General features: G+C 48.3%; 1 protein-coding gene across 5 annotated transcripts in view; it reads left to right on the forward strand.

The window, feature by feature from the left end:
- PASK (PAS domain containing serine/threonine kinase) overlaps positions 1–23,819 on the forward strand; it is a 351,902-nt gene that overhangs the window by 118,180 nt on the left and 209,903 nt on the right. For all 5 annotated transcript variants that reach the window (XM_063915754.1, XM_063915758.1, XM_063915756.1 and 2 more), the window contains one exon: positions 12,592–12,759. In XM_063915754.1, coding sequence (XP_063771824.1) covers positions 12,592–12,759 — 168 coding nt within the window. The remainder of the gene's footprint in view (positions 1–12,591; positions 12,760–23,819) is intronic.

Here is a 23,819-nt window from a genome sequence, read left to right on the forward strand (position 1 = left end):
TATTCAAACAAGCCTTCCAAATTCCAGACCCACCCACATAACCTTTAATGCTTCTCTATCCAGTTACATCCTCTCTGTACAGTCCACATTACCTCACATATTTTGTCTTCCAACATTGCTGGGTACTCATATCATACAACCCATTAAGAACCTAGCAATCTGGCGGACCATTATGTAACAGGTAGCATCTATCCTGGTCTATCAATGCCTATTTCCGTATAGATTGTAAGCTTGCAAGCAGGGCCTTCCTACCTCTATCTGTCTGTCTTCGCCCAGCTTTGTTCTAATTGTAAAGCACAACGGAATATGCTGCGCGCTATATAAGAAACTGCTAATAAATAAATCTATTTACATGGCAGCAGGTGTATCGCAAAGGCCGGTCATAGCAGGTTGCTGGATGACCCATGCCATTCATACGTGTGCTACTCAGGAGGGCCTCTCTCCGGGGCTATGCCCCTGGTCACTATGGTGACTCTCCTCAAGCACATTCAGGACACTACACGCGTCCTGTGTCACTCGCTGAAGGAGATGGGAAATATTAATGCTAGGACTCCTGCCATGGCAGTGTTGGCACGCAGGGCTTTGTGGTTGCGTCAGTGGATTGTGGGCGCAGTTTTGAATCCCTCCCCTTTTCGGTGGAATGGCTCATTGGTGTTGATTTGGATACATATATTTCCAAAGTTTCGCTGGGAAATCCACGTTTCTCCCCTCTGGGGCACCGCTGGCGAGACGCTCCTACACGGGGCCGTCTGTGCAGTCCTTTCGGTCTAACAGATTTTGATATAAGGCCAGAGGTGCCTCAAATGCGACTAGAGGCACCAGAAGTAAGTCAAGAAAACCTGCAAGCACCAGCTCTCTGGAACAGACCACCAATTCTGCTTCCACTAAGACCTCAGTATGATGGTGCCCACCCACCCCGAGGGGATCTCGAGGTGGGAGCTTGACTGCGTCACTTCAGCCACATCAGGGAGGCTTCCTGCCAGGATACCTGGGTCAGGGATCTCATTTTTCAGGGCTACAAGCTGGAGTTCGACGATGCTCCTCCTCAACAATTTTTCAAATCAAGCTTACCAGCTTTGGAGGATATGCAGGTTACGTTGCAACAGGCCATCCAAAAGTTGATCCAGTCCAATGTCATTGTTCCAGTACCAATACCACAACGAGGCAAGGGTTATTACTCCAACCTGTTTGTGGTACCAAAACCGTACGGTTCAGTAAGACCCATTTTGAATCTAAAGTCCTTGAATCCTTACCTGAAGGTTTTCAAGTTCAAAATGGAATCCTTGCGAGCAGCGATTGCGGGACTGGAGGAACAGGAATTCATGGTTTCCTTGGATATCAAGGATGCTTAACTTCATATTTCGATTTGGCCACCTCATCAAACATTTCTGAGGTTTGCCCTGCTGGATGATCACTACCAGTTCTAGGTCCTGTCATTCGGACTGTCCACAGCTCCGAGGGTATTCACAAAGGTGATGGCGGAGATGATGTTTCAACTCCGGGTCCAGGGGGTCAATGTTGTCCCTTACCTGGATGATCTTCTGATAAAAGCAAGATCCTGAGAGGTTTTATTGATCCATATCGACCACACTATCTACCTTCTGTCACACCATGGGTGGATCCTCAACTTACAGAAGTCTCATCTGGAGCCAACTCAGAGGCTCCTGTTCCTTGGGATGTTGCTGGATACTGTGGCCCAGAAGGTGTTTCTACCAGAGGACAAGGCGAGAACACTTCAGGAGATGGTCCGCATGGTGCTCCGACCTACTCGAGTGTCCATCCATCTTTGCATAAGATTGTTGGGAAAGATGGTCGCCTCATACAAGGCGATTCAATACGGAAAGTTCCATGCCAGAACATTTCAGTTGGATCTCCTGAGCAAGTGGTCCAGATCACATCTACAGATGCACCGGATGATTCGGCTGTTGCCTCAGGCCAGGATTTCCCTCCTGTGGTAGCTGCAGTCCACCAATCTCCTGGAGGGCTGGATTTTCGGGATTCAGGATTGGACCCTCCTCACGACCGATGCGAGTCTACGAGGATGGGGGGCTGTCACCCAAGGGGCGCAGTTCCAGGGCAGGTGGTCAGCCCACAAAAGTCTCCTTCCGATCAACATTCTGGAATTTCGGGCAATCTACAATGCTCTGTTTCAGGCCTGTCCTCTGCTTAAGGATCACGCGATCCAAGTACAGTCGGACTACGCCACGGCAGTGGCGTATATCTGTCGACAAAGAAGGACATTAAGCAGAGCCTGCATGCGAGAGGTGTCAAAGATGGTCCTCTGGTCGAAAAGAAATGCAAGAGCAATGTCGGCAATCTTCATTCCAGGTGTGGACAACTCTGAAACGGACTTCCTGAGTCGTCATGATCTCCACCCCGGGGAGTGGGGCCTCCACCATCATGTGTTCCAGCTGGTCATCCACCGGTGGGGCTGCCCACAAATAGACATGGCTTCTCGACTCAACAAGAAGCTTCACTGGTATTGCTCACGAACCAGGGATCCTCAGGCGAGGGCAGTGTATGCACTGACGTCGCCTTGGTCTTACCGGCTGGTCTACCTGTTTCCTCCGATTCCGTTGCTCCCAAGGGTGCTCAAGTGAATCAGGAATCAACGAGTTCAGGCAGTTCTGATTGCCCCGGATTGGCCTCGGAGGGCGTGGTACGCGGATCTTCTGGACATGTCTGTTGAAGACCCTTGGCCTCTACCAATAAGAAGAGATCTTCAACAAGGACCGTTCGTCTACCAGGACTTAAGGCGACTTCGTTTGACGGCATGGAGGTTGAGCGGAACTTCCTAGCTCACAAGGGCCTTTCCAAAAAGGTTATTGCTACCATGGTTCAGGCCAGGAAACCTGTGACGTTAAAACACTATCATCATATCTGGAGGAGATATGTCTCTTGGTGCGAGGAATGCACATATCCGCCTGCGTTGTTTCACTTGGGACGTTTCTTACGTTTCCTGCAGTCTGGGGTGGATAAGAGCTTGCGTCTGGGTTCTATTAAGGTCCAGATTTCAGCTCTCTCCATTTTCTTCCATAAGAAATTGGCAATGTTGCCAGAAGTTCAGACCTTCTTGCAAGGGATACTCCACATACAGCCGCCTACGGTACCCTGGGATTTGAATGTGGTGTTGGACTTTCTACAGTCCTCCTGGTTTGAATTTCTGATGACTGTAGACTATAAGTACCTCACGTGGAAGATGATGTATTTTATTTACATCTGATTTTTGTATCACTTTCTCTATAGTTATGGCTTCTTAAACACTAATCTATTAACATTCTATTTTTTCACTGGTATGCTGCCCTGGGTTGTCTGGCTTATGCTGATTTTTTTGGGATGCCACGCTCTGCACCTAGATATAGCCCATACATATATACATACATATATATATATATATATATATACATATATATATATATATATATATATATATATATATATATATATATATATATATATATATATATAGTATTCCAGAAAAGAATGGCACTGGAGGCAATAATCACCATAAGTATAAAGTGTATTTAAAGCAACAGCTGTTTCAGGGCAGGACGCCCTTTCCTCAAGCAATAACACCAAGAAGTTAGACAATACGAACAAACAACACTTACCCCACATAAATACCCCCAGAGGCATCAACAGCCACGTCCTCCTCGCGGTCCCGTTTTCCGGAAACGAAGCCGCCGGAACACTTCCGGTGAGCGCGTCACCCGTTACCATGGTGACCCGCAGCTTGCGGTTCACCATCTCACTGCTGCGTCTCACAGGAGGCCAGTTCTGCTTCCTCTTCCTGTCGGTACACCAGCTACGGGGGACGGCCAGATTAACCTCCACTAAAAGACAACAATATTTGACACATTATTAAAACACATCACATACTTATCTGAAGGGAATCAGCATGTAAAACAGAAATACCACATACAAAATACATATAGGACATAAAACATACAAGCAATATTTAACCAAAAAACCCCTGAGAGTCCCTGACCCCAAATGCAAGGAACTGAGTTACTCACTACTACACTTCCTACGCAGGATCAGAGAGTACATACAAAACAGCCTACATAACATAATTGATATACAGCACAAAGTATCCCACTAAGTAACAGGACCAAAAAAATTTTTCTTGGTTCCTGATTACGAGTGTGGTAGTGTTACAAGGCACAACTGTGCTCATGTAACTGCTAGCCCAATGAAAGATACAACTGCCTAGCCAAATACATTCCAGTTGATTTTGTCGTTCAGGCCGCGAGGCCAGAAGGTATCCAATTTTAGGATCCAACGGGTCTCCTTTTCCAATAGGATCTTGGCCCTATCCCCTCCTCTGATGGACAAAGGTACATGTTCGATACCGAAATATTTTAAAGAACTTAACGGGTGGCCCGCGGTTTTAAAGTGCCGGGCCACCGGCTGGTCCACAGGCTTACCTTCCAAAGTTAGTTTTATGGCAGAACGGTGTGCTGCCATGCGTTCGCTGAGTTTGCGCGTAGTCTGCCCAATGTAGTATAAACCACATGGGCACACCACGACATACACAACAAACGCAGTAGTACAAGTTATAACCTGTCTGATGGAAAATGTAAAGTTTCTATGAGGGTGTTGGAATTCTTTACAAGACACCATGTAATTACATGTCGTACACTTGGGGCAGCGATAGCACCCCGGTGCCTTGATTTGTACATTAGAGGCAGGGGCATTGCCCATGCCTGTAATGTCAGTTCTAACCACCTTATCACGTAAGTTGGCTCCTCGTCTAAATGCAGCAATGGGTTTAAGATTTTTAAACGACGGCAGCTCCGGGTCTGACGCTACAATAGGCCATAAGGCTTGAGTAGCTCTACGGATGATGGGGCTAGCCGTAGAAAAATCAGTGGCCCATGGAAGGATGCCACTGGGGTCTTTCTTAATGGGATGTAACAACTGGTCCCTGGACATCTGTAACACTTGTTGTTTCTGTGACTGCAAGACCAAGCCATCATACCCTCTCGCTAAGAATTTAAGAATCATATCATCTAAGAGAGCCGGAACCTTCTCCCTATCGCTAGTGATGCGGGCTACCCGCATCATCTGGGACAGGGAAACTCCCTTTTTCAAAGGCTTGGGGTGGTGGCTTGAGGCCATCAACAATGTATTCCTGTCAGTTGGTTTGGAGAAAATTTCAGTAGAAATACGGCCCTCAGAAAGCATAATTTTAACATCCAAAAAGTTGGCCACCCTCTCATCACACGTACACGTGTGATGAGAGGGTGGCCAACTTTTTGGATGTTAAAATTATGCTTTCTGAGGGCCGTATTTCTACTGAAATTTTCTCCAAACCAACTGACAGGAATACATTGTTGATGGCCTCAAGCCACCACCCCAAGCCTTTGAAAAAGGGAGTTTCCCTGTCCCAGATGATGCGGGTAGCCCGCATCACTAGCGATAGGGAGAAGGTTCCGGCTCTCTTAGATGATATGATTCTTAAATTCTTAGCGAGAGGGTATGATGGCTTGGTCTTGCAGTCACAGAAACAACAAGTGTTACAGATGTCCAGGGACCAGTTGTTACATCCCATTAAGAAAGACCCCAGTGGCATCCTTCCATGGGCCACTGATTTTTCTACGGCTAGCCCTATCATCCGTAGAGCTACTCAAGCCTTATGGCCTATTGTAGCGTCAGACCCGGAGCTGCCGTCGTTTAAAAATCTTAAACCCATTGCTGCATTTAGACGAGGAGCCAACTTACGTGATAAGGTGGTTAGAACTGACATTACAGGCATGGGCAATGCCCCTGCCTCTAATGTACAAATCAAGGCACCGGGGTGCTATCGCTGCCCCAAGTGTACGACATGTAATTACATGGTGTCTTGTAAAGAATTCCAACACCCTCATAGAAACTTTACATTTTCCATCAGACAGGTTATAACTTGTACTACTGCGTTTGTTGTGTATGTCGTGGTGTGCCCATGTGGTTTATACTACATTGGGCAGACTACGCGCAAACTCAGCGAACGCATGGCAGCACACCGTTCTGCCATAAAACTAACTTTGGAAGGTAAGCCTGTGGACCAGCCGGTGGCCCGGCACTTTAAAACCGCGGGCCACCCGTTAAGTTCTTTGAAATATTTCGGTATCGAACATGTACCTTTGTCCATCAGAGGAGGGGATAGGGCCAAGATCCTATTGGAAAAGGAGACCCGTTGGATCCTAAAATTGGATACGTTCTGGCCTCGCGGCCTGAACGACAAAATCAACTGGAATGTATTTGGCTAGGCAGTTGTATCTTTCATTGGGCTAGCAGTTACATGAGCACAGTTGTGCCTTGTAACACTACCACACTCGTAATCAGGAACCAAGAAAAAATTTTTTGGTCCTGTTACTTAGTGGGATACTTTGTGCTGTATATCAATTATGTTATGTAGGCTGTTTTGTATGTACTCTCTGATCCTGCGTAGGAAGTGTAGTAGTGAGTAACTCAGTTCCTTGCATTTGGGGTCAGGGACTCTCGGGGGTTTTTTGGTTAAATATTGCTTGTATGTTTTATGTCCTATATGTATTTTGTATGTGGTATTTCTGTTTTACATGCTGATTCCCTTCAGATAAGTATGTGATGTGTTTTAATAATGTGTCAAATATTGTTGTCTTTTAGTGGAGGTTAATCTGGCCGTCCCCCGTAGCTGGTGTACCGACAGGAAGAGGAAGCAGAACTGGCCTCCTGTGAGAAGCAGCAGTGAGATGGTGAACCGCAAGCTGCGGGTCACCATGGTAACGGGTGACGCGCTCACCGGAAGTGTTCCGGCGGCTTCGTTTCCGGAAAACGGGACCGCGAGGAGGACGTGGCTGTTGATGCCTCTGGGGGTATTTATGTGGGGTAAGTGTTGTTTGTTCGTATTGTCTAACTTCTTGGTGTTATTGCTTGAGGAAAGGGCGTCCTGCCCTGAAACAGCTGTTGCTTTAAATACACTTTATACTTATGGTGATTATTGCCTCCAGTGCCATTCTTTTCTGGAATACTGCATGGACTTTTTTTGAATGTAGCACGGAGGCTGGCTGTTGAAGTCTAATTTGCGAGTGCCGACTGCCTTTGTCTGTGTGTATATATATATATATATATATATATATATATATATATATATATATATATATATATATATATATATATATAATATATTCCCTGAGGTAAGCACGCAGCGGTAATGCTGCGCGCCATTGTTTCCACACAACACACACTAGCAGGCACGGATGGGTGCAGGGCGCTGGGGGGAGCCCTGGGCAGCAATATAAACCTCTAAGGCTGGCATAGGAGTATTATAGGCTGCAGAGGCAGTAGTTATATAAATCCCCCGCCAGTATTATAAAATTGAGCGGGACCGAAGCCCGCCGCTGGAGGGGGCGGAGCTTGGTCCCACAGCACTAACCAGCGCCATTTTCTCCACAGAGCACTGCAGAGACGCTGGCTCCCCGGACTCTCCCCTGCTGAACACGGTGACACAGGGCAAAAAAAGGGGGGGGGGGGGCACTTGTGGGGCGCAGTGAGTGTATTATACATAATTATATAAAAAAGCGCTATATATTCTGGGAATTTGTTATCCAGTGTCAGTTGGCGCTGGGTGTGTGCTGGCATATTCTCTCTCTGTCTCTTCTAAGGGCCTTATTGGGGGACTATCTCCAGATAAATATCCCTGTGTGTGTGTGTGTGTGGTGGTGTTGGTACGAGTGTGTCGGCATGTCTGAAGCAGAAGGCTCATCTAAGGAGGAGGTGGAGCAGATGATTGTGGTGTCTCCGTCGGCAACGCCGACACCTGATTGGTTGGACATGTGGAATGTTTTACATGCAAATGTGACCTTATTGCATAAGAGGTTGGACAAAGCAGAGTCCAGGGGAAAAACAGGGAGTCAATCCATGGCTTTAAATGTCACAGGGCCCTTCAGGGTCTCAAAAACGTTCTCTATCCCAAATAGCAGACACTGATACCGACACGGATTCTGACTCCAGTGTCGACTACGATGATGCGAGGTTACACCCAAGGGTGGCCAAAAGTATTCATTACATGATTATTGCAATAAAAGAGGTTTTGCATATCACAGATGACCCCTCTGTCCCTGACACGAGGGTGCGCATGTTTAAGGAAAAGAAACCTGAGGTAACCTTTCCCCCATCTCATGAGCTGAGCGAGTTATTTGAAAAAGCTTGGGAAACTCCAGACAAAAAACTGCAGATTCCCAAGAGGACTCTTATGGCGTGTCCTTTCCCTGCACAGGACAGGGTACGGTGGGAATCCTCGCCCAGGGTAGACAAGGCTTTAACGCGCTTGTCCAAGAAGGTGGCGCTACCATCTCCCGACACGGCAGCCCTCAAGGATCCTGCAGATCGCAGACAGGAAACTACCTTAAAATCTATTTATACACATTAGGGGGCTTTACTCAGACCGGCGATAGCATCGGCATGGGTATGTAGCGCGGTTGCAGCTTGGACAGATACCTTGTCCGCTGACATTGAGACCCTGGACAGGGATACCGTTTTATTGACCTTAGGTCACATTAAAGACGCAGTCTTATATATGAGAGACGCTCAGAGAGACGTGGGGCTGCTAGGTTCAAGAGCCAACGCCATGGCGATTTCTGCTAGGCGAGCCCTGTGGACCCGCCAATGGACGGGGGATGCCGACTCAAAGAAGCATATGGAGGTTTTACCTTACAAAGGTGAAGTTTTATTTTGGGAAGGTCTCGCGGACCTGGTTTCCACAGCTACCGCGGGTAAATCTACTTTTTTGCCTTTTGTTCCCCCACAGCAAAAGAAAACTCCACAATATCAGATGCGGTCCTTTCGGTCGCATAAGTCCAGAAGAGGTCGAGGCTCATCCTTCCTCGCCAGAGGTAAGGGTAGAGGGAAAAGAACGTCTGCTTCGGCTAGCACCCAGGAACAGAAGTCCACCCCGGCTTCTACTAAATCCACCGCATGACGCTGGGGCTCCACTGAGGGAGTCCGCACCGGTGGAGGCACGTCTTCGACTCTTCAGCCAGGTCTGGGTTCTGTCAGACGTGGATCCTTGGGCGATGGAAATTGTATCCCAGGGCTACAATCTAGAATTCGAAGAGGTGCCCCCTCGCCGATTTTTCAAATCGGCCTTGCCAGCTTCTCCCCCAGAGAGGGCAGTAGTGTTAGCTGCAATTCAAAAGCTGTGTCAACAGCAAGTGATTGTCACGGTTCCCCTAGCCCAACAGGGAAAAGGGTACTATTCAACCCTGTTCATGGTCCTGAAGCTGGATGGCTCGGTCAAACCCATTTTAAATCTGAAATCCCTAAACCTGTACTTGAAAGTTCAAATTCAAAATGGAATCGCTCCGGGCAGTGATCTCCAGTCTGGAAGGGGGGGATTTTATGGTGTCACTGGACATAAAGGATGCATACCTTCATGTCCCCATATATCTTCCTCATCAGGAGTACCTGAGATTCGCTGTACAAGACTGTCATTACCAGTTTCAGACATTGCCGTTTGGGCTTTCCACGGCCCCGAGGATTTTCACCAAGGTGATGGCGGAGACGATGGTGCTCCTGTGCAGGCAGGGAGTCACAATTATCCCGTACTTGGACGATCTCCTGATAAAAGCGAGATCGAGAGATCAATTGCTGAAAAGCGTGTCACTCTCCCTGAGAGTGCTACAGCAGCACGGTTGGATTCTAAATTTGCCAAAGTCGCAATTGATTCCAATGACTCGACTATCATTCCTAGGCATGATTCTGGACACGGAACAGAAGAGGGTTCTTCTCCCAATGGAAAAAGCCCAGGACCTCCAGAACATGATCAGAGACCTGCTAAAACCAAAAAGAGTGTCTGTTCATCAATGCACTCGAGTTCTGGGAAAAATGGTGGCAGCCTACGAGGCCATCCCCTTTGGCAGGTTTCATGCAAGGACATTTCAGTGGGACCTTCTGGACAGGTGGTCGGGGTCCCATCTACAAATACATCAGAAGATAAGCCTGTCCCCCAGGGCCAGGGTGTCGCTCCTGTGGTGACTGCAGAGTGCTCACCTTCTAGAGGGTCGCAGATTCGGTATTCAAGACTGGGTTCTGATAACCACGGACGCGAGCCTCCGAGGATGGGGAGCAGTCACACAAGGAAGAAATTTTCAGGGGCTATGGTCAAGCCAGGAGGCTTGTCTACACATCAACGTACTGGAATTGAGGGCCATATAAAACTGCCTTCGACAAGCGGAGAATCTTCTTCGCGACCTACCGGTTCTGATTCAATCGGACAACGTCACAGCCGTGGCTCATGTAAACAGCCAAGGCGGAACGAGGAGCAGAGTGGCAATGGGGGAAGCCACCAGGATTCTTCGCTGGGTGGAAAATCACGTAAGCGCTCTGTCAGCGGTCTTCATTCCGGGAGTGGACAACTGGGAAGCAGACTTCCTCAGCAGACACGATCTCCATCCAGGAGAGTGGGGACTTCATCAAGAAGTCTTTGCAGAGATAATAAGTCTTTGGGGACTTCCTCAAATAGACATGATGGCATCACGCCTCAACAAGCAGCTTCGGAGGTATTGTGCCAGGTCAAGGGACCCTCAGGCAGTAGCGGTGGACGCCCTGGTGACACCATGGGTGTTTCAGTCCGTCTATGTGTTCCCTTCTCTTCCTCTCATCTCAAAAATATTGAGAATCATAAGACGACAAAGAGTACAGACAATACTCTTTGTTCCAGATTGGCCTCGAAGGGCCTGGTATTCAGATCTTCAGGAGATGCTCACAGAAGTTCCGTGGCCTCTTCCTCTCAGGGAGGACCTGTTGCAGCAGGGACCCTGCGTGTTCCAAGACTTACCGCGGTTACGTTTTGACGGCATGGCGGTTGAACACCGAATCCTAGCGGGGAAGGGTATTCCGGAAGAAGTCATACCTAGTCTGATGAAGGCTAGGAAGGAAGTGACGGCGAAACATTATCACCGTATCTCGAGGAAATATATATCTTGGTGTGTAGCCGAGAATGCTCCTACGGAAGGATTCCACTTGGGCCGTTTACTCCACTTTCTACAGACAGGAGTGGATATGGGCCTAAAGCTAGGCTCCATTAAGGTACAGATTTCGGCCCTATCTGTATTCTTCCAGAAGGAATTGGCTTCTGTCCCAGAAGTCCAAACTTTTGTAAAGAGAGTGCTACACATCCAACCTCCTTTTGTGCCCCCAGTGGCACCATGGGACCTTTAACGTGGTGTTACAGTTCCTAAAATCTCACTGGTTTGAACCTCTTCAAACAGTTGAATTAAAGTTTCTCACTTGGAAAGTGGTCATGTTGTTGGCCTTGGCATCGGCAAGACGGGTGTCCGAATTGGCGGCCTTATCTCATAAGAGCCCCTATCTCATTTTCCATGAGGATAGAGCAGAGTTGAGGACTCGTCCTCAATTTTTGCCTAAGGTGGTGTCATTGTTTCATATGAACCAATCTATTGTGGTGCCTGTGGCTACGGCAGACTTGGAGGATTCCAAATCCCTTGATGTGGTCAGGGCCTTAAAAATTTACGTAGCCAGGACGGATCGGGTTAGGAAAACAGAGGCACTGTTTGTTCTGTATGCAGCCAACAAGGTTGGCACTCCTGCTTCTAAACAGACTATTGCTCGCTGGATCTATAACACGATTCAGCATGCTCATTCTACGGCTGGATTGCTGTTACCAAATTCTGTAAAGGCCCATTTCACTGGGAAGGTGGGTTCTTCTTGGGCGGCTGCCCGAGGTGTCTCGGCCTTACAGCTTTGCCGAGCAGCTACTTGGTCGGGTTCCAACACTTTTGCAAAATTCTACAAGTTTGATACCCTGGCTGAGGAGGACCTCATGTTTGCTCAATCGGTGATGCAGAGTCATCCGCACTCTCCCGCCCGGTGTGGAGCTTTGGTATAATGCCCATGGTCCTTACGGAGTCCCCAGCATCCTCTAGGTCGTAAGAGAAAATAAGATTTTAAACCTACCAGTAAATCTTTTTCTCCTAGTCCGTAGAGGATGCTGGGCGCCCGTCCCAAGTGCGGACATATTTCTGCATGACTTGTATATAGTTCTAGCTTACATAAGGGTTATGTTACAGTTAAGATCAGTCGTTGATTGATACTGTTTGTTCATTCTGTTAACTGGTTGCGTATATTCCAGGTTATACGGTGTGGATGGTGTGGGCTGGTATGAATCTTGCCCTTAGATTAACATAAATCCTTTCCTCTTACTGTCCGTCTCCTCTGGGCACAGTTTCTGTAACTGAGGTCTGGAGGAGGGGCATAGAGGGAGGAGCCAGTGCACACCCATTCAAAAGTTCTTTATAGTGCCCATGTCTCCTGCTGAGCCCGTCTATACCCCATAGTCCTTACGGAGTCCCCAGCATCCTCTACGGACTGGGAGAAAAAGATTTACCGGTAGGTTTAAAATCTTATTATTTAGCCCAAGGCTGCCCTCTCTCTGGGTATTGTGGACCAGACCACACGTCACGAAAGCATAATACAGACATACACCTCTTAAAAAGAATGGTTTATTAACATAACGTATATATATGCAATGTCACGGTCGCTTTTGCTGGTGCTGGTGCTGAATATAGAGACATTTGTACTCCAAATTTTTATTTTTTTTATTTTTTACAGATTTTGATGGCCAATGATAAAGCCTGCAGACTGTTTGGGTACAGTAGTCTTGAGTTGATTGGCATGAGTCTATCCATGCTGATCCCTGCATCCAGCCACAGAATCTCTGAGGCTCTAGAAGGGGAGCTTGCAAAGGCTGATGGGATTGCTCGGGTACCTGGAGAAGTGGTGAGTGTGATACCTGGCTAAAACTGGGCCTTACAATGAGTGTACCATAGTCAGTCTTGCATAGCTACATGCTCAGATAGACAACGTGCTCTACTTAATTCTACTTACAATCTTTTTTTTTTTTTTTTTTTTTTTTCTGTATGAAAAAACTGTAGTTTTTATTGAAAATAAACCTAGTATTACCTAGGAAACAAACATACCATGTGTTCTTAGGCTTCCTGGCAGCAGATTATTTCTCCATACTGCAGGCTGTAGATAGTACCAAGCAGTCCATCAGGTCATACATGTGTTCTACTTGCTTTCCTTGTGCGCTGACTTAGTTTGCTGTTCGATTTGCAGCTCACTCTCTGTGTCTCTGCACTGTAGCATGGGATTTTCTTCAGGTCCACCTTGTCTTAGAGTTTCCTTTTTCTCTCCTTGCTTTGCCTTGATAATCTGAAGAAACCGTTAAAAAATACATATGGGGGGGGGGGGGCGGCAATGACCCACGAGTACCGCCGAAGTGGCTTTGAGGGTTGTGTCTCTCAAAGGCTGATTTCTGCTTGCTACCTATGGGTATATTCTAGTTGAATAAGCCTCATGAGGTGGATGGATGAAACCCACTATATACCATTTGTCCTACAAGTTTCAATCATTCAAGAGCTGGTATCCAATGCAGGGGTTAAAGAAGTACTGCTCAGACAGCAGGGCACCTTCCTGATTTAACAGTCACTTAATTGTGTTATACTTACCGATTGAAGCTTATGGGGTATATGCAATTGCGGTCGAATTCCCGAAATTGTCGAAAAACGGGACTTTTTCACCCCCCCAAAAAAATCGACAATGCAATTCAGTACTTTCCGTCAAAAAAACGGACTTTCAAAATTTTACTTTTTGAAATTCGACATTTGTCAGATTCGACATTTCTGCAATGGTACAAATGCAGCAATTCGCCAAAAGTATATTCAATTGAAGTTTGGAAATTCGACAACAGTGCTTTTAGACAGTAAATTCGTCATTTTCAATCCGCCACACTTTGGTGGGGGAATCTAATAAAAAAAATTTAAAACATGTTTTTTTTGTTTTTTTTTATTGGTAATAGCATATCTATTTATATTAGAAGGGATTAGGTAATTGGTTTGTCTATTTTGGAGGCACAAGTATTATTTATATATTTTTAAAAATATATATATATTTTTTTTTTTTTTTTTTTTTTTTTTTTTTAAATGGAATGGTAAAATCCCGAAAAAAAAATGGCGTGGGGTCCCCCCTCCAAAGCATAACCAGCCTCGGGCTCTTCGAGCCGGTCCTGGTTCTAAAAATCCGGGGGGGGGGAAATGACAGGGGATCCCCCGTATTTTTAAAACCAGCACCGGGCTCTGCGCCTGGTGCTGGTGCAAAAAATACGGGGGACAAAAAGCGTAGGGGTCCCCCGTATTTTTTATACCAGCATCGGGCTCCACTAGCTGGACAGATAATGCCACAGCCGGGGGTCACTTTTATACAGCGCCCTGCGGCCGTGGCATTAAATATCCAACTAGTCACCCCTGGCCGGGGTACCCTGGGGCAGTGGGGACCCCTTCAATCAAGGGGTCCCCACCCCCAGCCACCCAAGGGCCAGGAGTGAAGCCTGAGGCTGTCCCCCCACCCCCCCATCCAAGGGCTGCGGATGGGGGGCTGATAGCCTTGAGAAATTTGAAAGAATATTGTTTTTTCCTCTGACGTCCTAGTGGATGCTGGGAACTCCGTAAGGACCATGGGGAATAGCGGCTCCGCAGGAGACTGGGCACAAAAGTAAAAGCTTTATGACTAGCTGGTGTGCACTGGCTCCTCCCCCTATGACCCTCCTCCAAGCCTCAGTTAGATTTTTGTGCCCGGCCGAGAAGGGTGCATGCTAGGTAGCTCTCCTGAGCTGCTTAGAGTAAAAGTTTAAATAGGTTTTTTATTTTCAGTGAGACCTGCTGGCAACAGGCTCACTGCATCGTGGGACTAAGGGGAGAAGAAGCGAACTCACCTGCATGCAGAGTGGATTGGGCTTCTTGGCTACTGGACATTAGCTCCAGAGGGACGATCACAGGCTCAGCTTGGATGGGTCCCGGAGCCGCGCCGCCGGCCCCCTTACAGAGCCAGAAGAGCGAAGAGGTCCGGAAAAATCGGCGGCAGAAGACGTTCCTGTCTTCAATAAGGTAGCGCACAGCACTGCAGCTGTGCGCCATTGCTCTCAGCACACTTCACACTCCGGTCACTGGGGGGGAGCGCCCTGAGACGCAATAAAACATGTTTTAAACCTTATATGGCTAAAGAAATGCATCACATATAGCTCCTGGGCTATATGGATGCATTTAACCCCTGCCAGTTTTCCTAAAAAAAGCGTGAGAAAAGGCCGCCGAAAAGGGGGCGGAGCCTATCTCCTCAGCACACAAGCGCCATTTTCCCTCACAGCTCCGCTGGAAGGACGGCTCCCTGACTCTCCCCTGCAGTCCTGCTACAGAATCAGGGTAAAACAAGAGAGGGGGGGCACTAATTGGCAGATAATACAAATACAGCAGCTATAGAAGGGAGAAACACTTATATAAGGTTATCCCTGTATATATATATAGCGCTCTGGTGTGTGCTGGCAAACTCTCCCTCTGTCTCCCCAAAGGGCTCGTGGGGTCCTGTCCTCTATCAGAGCATTCCCTGTGTGTGTGCTGTGTGTCGGTACGATTGTGTCGACATGTATGAGGAGGAAAATGATGTGGAGGCGGAGCAATTGCCTGTAATAGTGATGTCACCCCCTAGGGAGTCGACACCTGACTGGATGGTCGTATGGAAGGAATTACGTGACAGTGTCAGCACTTTGCAAAAAACTGTTGACGACATGAGACAGCCGGCAAATCAGTTAGTGCCTGTCCAGGCGTCTCAAACACCGTCAGGGGCTCTAAAGCGCCCGTTACCTCAGATGGTCGACACAGACCCAGACACGGATACTGACTCCAGCGTCGACGGTGACGAGACAAACGTAATGTCCAGTAGGGCCACACGTTACATGATCACGGCAATGAAGGAGGCTTTGAACATTTCTGATACTACAAGTACCACAAAAAGGGGTATTATGTGGGGTGTGAAAAAACTACCCATAGTTTTTCCTGAATCAGATGAATTAAATGAGGTGTGTGACAAAAAGCGTGGGTTTCCCCCGATAAAAAACTGCTGATTTCTAATAAATTATTGGCATTATACCCTTTCCCGCCAGAGGTTAGGGCGCGTTGGGAAACACCCCCTAGGGTAGATAAGGCGCTCACACGCTTATCAAAACAAGTGGCGTTGCCGTCTCCTGATACGGCCGCCCTCAAGGAACCAGCTGATAGAAAGCTGGAAAATATCCTAAAGGGTATATACACACATACTGGTGTTATACTACGACCAGCAATCGCCTCAGCCTGGATGTGCAGCGCTGGAGTGGCTTGGTCGGATTCCCTGACTGAAAATATTGATACCCTGGATAGGGACAGTATATTATTGACTATAGAGCATTTAAAGGATGCATTACTATATATGCGAGATGCACAGAGGGATATTTGCACCCTGGCATCAAGAGTAAGTGCGCTGTCCATTTCTGCCAGAAGAAGTTTATGGACACGACAGTGGTCAGGTGATGCGGATTCCAAACGGCATATGGAAGTTTGCCGTATAAAGGGGAGGAGTTATTTGGGGTCGGTCTATCGGACCTGGTGGCCACGGCGACGGCTGGGAAATCCACCTTTTTACCCCAGGTCACCTCTCAGCAGAAAAAGACACCGTCTTTTCAAACTCAGTCCTTTCGTCCCCATAAGGGCAAGCGGGCAAAAGGCCACTCATTTCTGCCCCGGGCAGAGGAAGGGGAAAAAGACTGCAACAGGCAGCCTCTTCCCAGGATCAGAAGTCCTCCCCCGCTTCTGCCAAGTCTTCAGCATGACGCTGGGGCTTTACAAGCGGACTCAGGCACGGTGGGGGCCCGTCTCAAAAATTTCAACGCGCAGTGGGCTCACTCGCAAGTGGACCCCTGGATCCTGCAGGTAGTATCACAGGGGTACAAATTGGAATTCGAGACGTCTCCCCCTCGCCGGTTCCTGAAGTCTGCTCTACCAACGTCTCCCTCCGACAGGGAGGCAGTACTGGAAGCTATTCACAAGCTGTATTCCCAGCAGGTGATAATCAAGGTACCCCTCCTACAACAGGGAAAGGGGTATTACTCCACGCTGTTTGTGGTACCGAAGCCGGACGGCTCGGTGAGACCGATTTTAAATCTGAAATCATTGAACACTTACATAAAAAGGTTCAAATTCAAGATGGAGTCACTCAGAGCAGTGATAGCGAACCTGGAAGAAGGGGACTATATGGTGTCTCTGGACATCAAAGATGCTTATCTCCATGTCCCAATCTACCCTTCTCACCAAGGGTACCTCAGGTTTGTGGTACAAAACTGTCATTATCAGTTTCAGACGCTGCCGTTTGGATTGCCCACGGCACCACGGGTCTTTACCAAGGTAATGGCCGAAATGATGATTCTTCTTCGAAGAAAAGGCGTCTTAATTATCCCTTACTTGGACGATCTGATAAGGGCAAGGTCCAGGGAACAGTTAGAGGTCGGAGTAGCACTATCTCAGGTAGTGCTACGTCAGCACGGGTGGATTCTAAATATTCTAAAATCGCAGCTGATTCCAACAACACGTCTACTGTTCCTAGGGATGATTCTGGACACAGTCCAGAAAAAGGTGTTTCTCCCGGAGGAGAAGGCCAGGGAGTTATCCGAGCTAGTCAGGAACCTCCTGAAACCAGGACAAGTGTCAGTGCATCAATGCACAAGGGTCCTGGGAAAGATGGTGGCTTCTTACGAAGCGATTCCATTCGGAAGATTCCATGCAAGAACTCATAAATATCCTGGAACTAAGGGCAATTTACAATGCCCTAAGTCAAGCAAGGCCTCTGCTTCAGGGTCAGTCGGTATTGATCCAATCGGACAACATCACGGCAGTCGCCCACGTAAACAGACAGGGCGGCACAAAAAGCAGGTGGGCAATGGCAGAAGCTGCAAGAATTCTTCGCTGGGCGGAAAATTATGTGACAGCACTGTCAGCGGTGTTCATTCCGGGAGTGGACAACTGGGAAGCAGACTTCCTCAGCAGACACGACCTCCACCCGTGGGAGTGGGGACTTCACCCAGAAGTCTTCCACGTGATTGTAAACCGTTGGGAAAAACCAAAGGTGGACATGATGGCGTCTCGTCTCAACAAGAAACTAGACAGATATTGCGCCAGGTCAAGGGACCCTCAGGCGATAGCGGTGGACGCTCTGGTAACACCGTGGGTGTACCAGTCAGTGTATGTGTTCCCTCCTCTGCCTCTCATACCCAAAGTATTGAGAATCATAAGAAGGAGAGGAGTAAGAACTATACTCGTGGCTCCGGATTGGCCAAGGAGGACTTGGTACCCGGAACTTCAAGAGATGCTCACGGAGGACCCGTGGCCTCTACCTCTAAGAAAGGACCTGCTCCAGCAGGGACCTTGTCTGTTCCAAGACTTACCGCGGCTGCGTTTGACGGCATGGAGGTTGAACGCCGGATCCTGAAGGAAAAAGGCATTCCAGATGAAGTCATCCCTACCCTGATCAAGGCCAGGAAGGATGTAACCGCGAAACATTATCACCGCATTTGGCGAAAATATGTTGCGTGGTGTGAGGCCAAGAAGGCCCCTACAGAGGAATTTCAACTGGGTCGTTTCCTGCATTTCCTGCAAACAGGACTATCTATGGGCCTAAAATTAGGGTCCATTAAGGTTCAAATTTCGGCCCTGTCAATATTCTTCCAAAAAGAACTGGCTTCAGTGCCTGAAGTTCAGACGTTTGTCAAAGGGGTACTGCATATACAGCCTCCTTTTGTGCCTCCAGTGGCACCTTGGGATCTCAATGTAGTGTTGAGTCTCCTAAAGTCACATTGGTTTGAACCACTCACCACTGTGGAATTAAAATATCTCACATGGAAAGTGGTCATGCTGTTAGCCCTGGCTTCAGCCAGGCGTGTCTCAGAATTGGCGGCTTTATCATATAAAAGCCCTTACCTAATTTTTCATTCAGACAGGGCAGAACTGAGGACTCGCCCTCAATTTCTCCCTAAGGTGGTTTCAGCGTTTCACATGAACCAGCCTATTGTGGTGCCTGCGGCTACTAGGGACTTGGAGGACTCCAAGTTGCTGGACGTAGTCATGGCCCTGAAGATATATGTTTCCAGGACGGCTGGAGTCAGAAAATCTGACTCGCTGTTTATCCTGTATGCACCCAACAAGCTGGGTGCTCCTGCTTCTAAGCAGACGATTGCTCGTTGGATTTGTAGTACGATTCAGCTTGCACATTCTGTGGCAGGCCTGCCACAGCCAAAATCTGTAAAAGCCCATTCCACAAGGAAGGTGGGCTCATCTTGGGCGGCTGCCCGAGGGGTCTCGGCTTTACAACTTTGCCGAGCAGCTACTTGGTCAGGGGCAAACACGTTTGCTAAATTTTACAAATTCGATACCCTGGCTGAGGAGGACCTGGAGTTCTCTCATTCGGTGCTGCAGAGTCATCCGCACTCTCCCGCCCGTTTGGGAGCTTTGGTATAATCCCCATGGTCCTTACGGAGTTCCCAGCATCCACTAGGACGTCAGAGAAAATAATTTACTTACCGATAATTCTATTTCTCATAGTCTGTAGTGGATGCTGGGCGCCCATCCCAAGTGCGGATTGTCTGCAATACTTGTATATAGTTATTGTTACAAAAATCGGGTTGTTTATTGTTGTGAGCCATCTTTTCAGAGGCTCCTACGTTTATCATACTGTTAACTGGGTTCAGATCACAAGTTGTACGGTGTGATTGGTGTGGCTGGTATGAGTCTTACCCGGGATTCAAGATCCTTCCTTATTATGTACGCTCGTCCGGGCACAGTATCCTAACTGAGGCTTGGAGGAGGGTCATAGGGGGAGGAGCCAGTGCACACCAGCTAGTCATAAAGCTTTTACTTTTGTGCCCAGTCTCCTGCGGAGCCGCTATTCCCCATGGTCCTTACGGAGTTCCCAGCATCCACTACGGACTATGAGAAATAGAATTATCGGTAAGTAAATTCTTATTTTCCAGTAGTACTACAAGTCCCAGCAAGCCTCCCCCGCAAGCTGGTACTTGGAGAACCACAAGTACCAGCATGCGGGAGAAAAACGGGCCCGCTGGTACCTGTAGTTCTACTGGGAAAAAAATACCCAAATAAAAACAGGACACGCACACCGTGAAAGTAAAACTTTATTACACACATGTCGACACACACATACTTACCTATGTTCACACGCCGACCTCTGTCCACTTGTCCAAGTAGAATCCATGTGTACCTGTGAATAAAATTATACTCACCTGATCCAGTGTCCAGGTTATAATCCACGTACTTGGCAAAAAAAACAAAAAACGAACACCCGGACCAAACGGACTGAAAGGGGTCCCATGTTTACACATGGGACCCCTTTCCACGAATGCCGGGACCCCACGTGACTGCTGTCACAGAAGGTCCCTTCAGCCAATCAGGAAGCGCTACTTCGTGGCACTCACCTGATTGGCTGTATGCGCGTCTGCTGTCAGACAGCGCATCGCACAGCTCCCTCCCATTAGTTTCAATGGTGGGAACTTAGCGGGTAGCGGTTGGGTTACCCGCGGTCAGCCGCTGACCGCGGGTGACCTCACCGCTGACGCAAAGTTCCCACCATTGAATATAATGGAGAGGCTTTGTGATGCGCTGTCTGACAGCTCAGACGCGCATAGCCAATCAGCAGAGTGCCAGGACGTTGCGCTCGCTGATTGGCTGAAGAGACCTTTCTGTGACGGCAGTCACGGGGGGGTCTCTGCATTCGGGGAAAGAGGTCCCATGTGTAAACATGGGACCCCTTTCAGTCCGTTTGGTTTGGGTGTTCGTTTTTTTTTTTTTTTTGCCAAGTACGAGGATTATTTTAAAAGATCCGGACACTGGATTGAGGCGAGTATAAATTTTTTCACAGGTACCCCAGATTCTTCAGTGACGAGGGGGGAGTGGCAGTCGGCGGGTTAACATAGGTAAGTATGTATGTGTCGGCATGTATAAAATAAAGTTTCTCTGACGTCCTAGTGGATGCTGGGGACTCCGTCAGGACCATGGGGAATAGCGGCTCCGCAGGAGACAGGGCACAAAATTTAAAAGTTTGACCACTAGGTGGTGTGTACTGGCTCCTCCCCCTATGACCCTCCTCCAAGCCTTAGTTAGGTTTTTGTGCCCGTCCGAGCAGGGTGCAATCTAGGTGGCTCTCATAAAGAGCTGCTTAGAGTAAAAGTTTTGATAGTTTTATTATTTTCAGTGAGTCCTGCTGGCAACAGGCTCACTGCAACGAGGGACCTAGGGGAGAAGAAGTGAACTCACCTGCGTGCAGGATGGATTTGCTTCTTCGGCTACTGGACACTAGCTCCAGAGGGACGATCACAGGTACAGCCTGGATGGGTCACCGGAGCCGCGCCGCCAACCCCCTTGCAGATGCCGAAGTAAGAAGAGGTCCAGAAACCGGCGGCTGAAGGCTTTTCAGTCTTCATGAGGTAGCGCACAGCACTGCAGCTGTGCGCCATTGCGCTCAGGCACACTTCACACCGGCGGTCACTGAGGGTGCAGGGCGCTGGGGGGGGCGCCCTGGGCAGCAATGTTAATACCTTTCTGGCTAAAAAGAATACATCACATATAGTCCATGAGGCTATATGGATGTATTTCACCCCTGCCAGGTCTCAGAAAAACCGGGAGAAGAGCCCGCCGGAATAGGGGGCGGGGCCTATCTCCTCAGCACACAGCGCCATTTTCCTACACCGCTCCGCTGCTAGGAAGGCTCCCAGGCTCTCCCCTGCACTGCACTACAGAAACAGGGTAAAAAACAGAGAGGGGGGGCATTTTTTGGCGATATTATATATATATTTAAGCAGCTATAAGGAAACAACACTTATATAAGGTTGTTCCTATATAATTATAGCGCTTTGGTGTGTGCTGGCAAACTCTCCCTCTGTCTCCCCAAAGGGCTAGTGGGGTCCTGTCTTCTATCAGAGCATTCCCTGTGTGTCTGCTGTGTGTCGGTACGTGTGTGTCGACATGTATGAGGACGATGTTGGTGTGGAGGCGGAGCAATTGCCGGTAATGGTGATGTCACCCCCTAGGGAGTCGACACCGGAATGGATGGCTTTGTTTATGGAATTACGTGATAATGTCAGCACGCTGCAAAAGTCGGTTGACGACATGAGACGACCGGCAAACCAGTTAGTACCTGTACAGGCGTCTCAAACACCGTCAGGGGCTGTAAAACGCCTTTTGCCTCAGTCGGTCGACACAGACCCAGACACGGACACCGAATCTAGTGTCGACGGTGAAGAAACGAACGTATTTTCCAGTAGGGCCACACGTTATATGATCACGGCAATGAAGGAGGCTTTGCATATCTCTGATACTGCAAGTACCACAAAAAGGGGTATTATGTGGGGTCTGAAAAAAACTACCTGTAGTTTTTCCTGAATCAGAGGAATTGAATGACGTGTGTGATGAAGCGTGGGTTACCCCTGATAAATACTGCTAATTTCAAAGAAGTTATTGGCGTTATACCCTTTCCCGCCAGAGGTTAGGGCGCGCTGGGAAACACCCCCTAGGGTGGACAAGGCGCTCACACGTTTATCCAAACAAGTGGCGTTACCGTCTCCTGATACGGCCGCCCTCAAGGATCCAGCTGATAGGAGACTGGAAAATACTCTAAAAAGTATATACACACATACTGGTGTTATACTGCGACCAGCAATCGCCTCAGCCTGGATGTGCAGTGCTGGGGTGGCTTGGTCGGATTCCCTGACTGAAAATATTGATACCCTGGATAGGGACAGTATTTTATTGACTATAGAGCAATTAAAGGATGCATTCCTTTATATGCGAGATGCACAGAGGGATATCTGCACTCTGGCATCAAGAGTAAGTGCGATGTCCATGTCTGCCAGAAGAAGTCTATGGACACGACAGTGGTCAGGCGATGCGGATTCCAAACGGCATATGGAAGTATTGCCGTATAAAGGGGAGGAATTATTTGGGGTCGGTCTATCGGATTTGGTAGCCACGGCAACAGCCGGGAAGTCCACCTTTTTACCTCAAGTCCCCTCCCAGCAGAAAAAGACGCAGTCTTTTCAGCCGCAGTCCTTTCGTTCCTATAAGAACAAGCGAGCAAAAGGACATTCATATTTGCCCCGAGGCAAAGGAAAGGGTAAGAGACTGCAGCAAGCAGCCCCTTCCCAGGAGCAGAAGTCCTCCCCGGCTTCTGCAAAGGCCTCAGCATGACGCTGGGACCTTACAAGCGGACTCAGGGGCGGTGGGGGGTCGCCTCAAGAATTTCAGCGCACAGTGGGCTCACTCGCAGGTGGACCCCTGGATCCTGCAGGTAGTATCTCAGGGTTACAGGTTGGAATTCGAGAAGTCTCCCCCTCGCCGGTTCCTAAAATCTGCTTTGCCAACGTCTCCCTCAGACAGGGCGACGGTATTGGAAGCCATTCACAAGCTGTATTCTCAGCAGGTGATAATCAAGGTACCCCTTCTACAACAGGGAAAGGGGTATTACTCCACGCTATTTGTGGTACCGAAGCCGGACTGCTCGGTAAGACCTATTCTAAATCTGAAATCTCTGAACCTGTACATACAAAAATTCAAGTTCAAGATGGAGTCACTCAGAGCAGTGATAGCGAATCTGGAAGAAGGGGATTTTATGGTGTCCTTGGACATCAAGGATGCTTACCTTCATGTCCCAATTTGCCCTTCACACCAAGGGTACCTCAGGTTCGTGGTACAAAACTGTCATTATCAGTTTCAGACGCTGCCGTTTGGATTGTCCACGGCACCCAGGGTCTTTACCAAGGTAATGGCCGAAATGATGATCCTTCTTCGAAGAGAAGGCGTATTAATTATCCCTTACTTGGACGATCTCCTGATAAGGGCAAGATCCAGAGAACAGCTGGAGGTCGGAGTAGCACTAACTCAAGTAGTGCTCCAACAGCACGGGTGGATTCTGAATTT

The sequence above is a fragment of the Pseudophryne corroboree genome, chromosome 4, assembly GCF_028390025.1.
Source record: "Pseudophryne corroboree isolate aPseCor3 chromosome 4, aPseCor3.hap2, whole genome shotgun sequence".
Lineage (NCBI taxonomy): Eukaryota > Metazoa > Chordata > Amphibia > Anura > Myobatrachidae > Pseudophryne > Pseudophryne corroboree.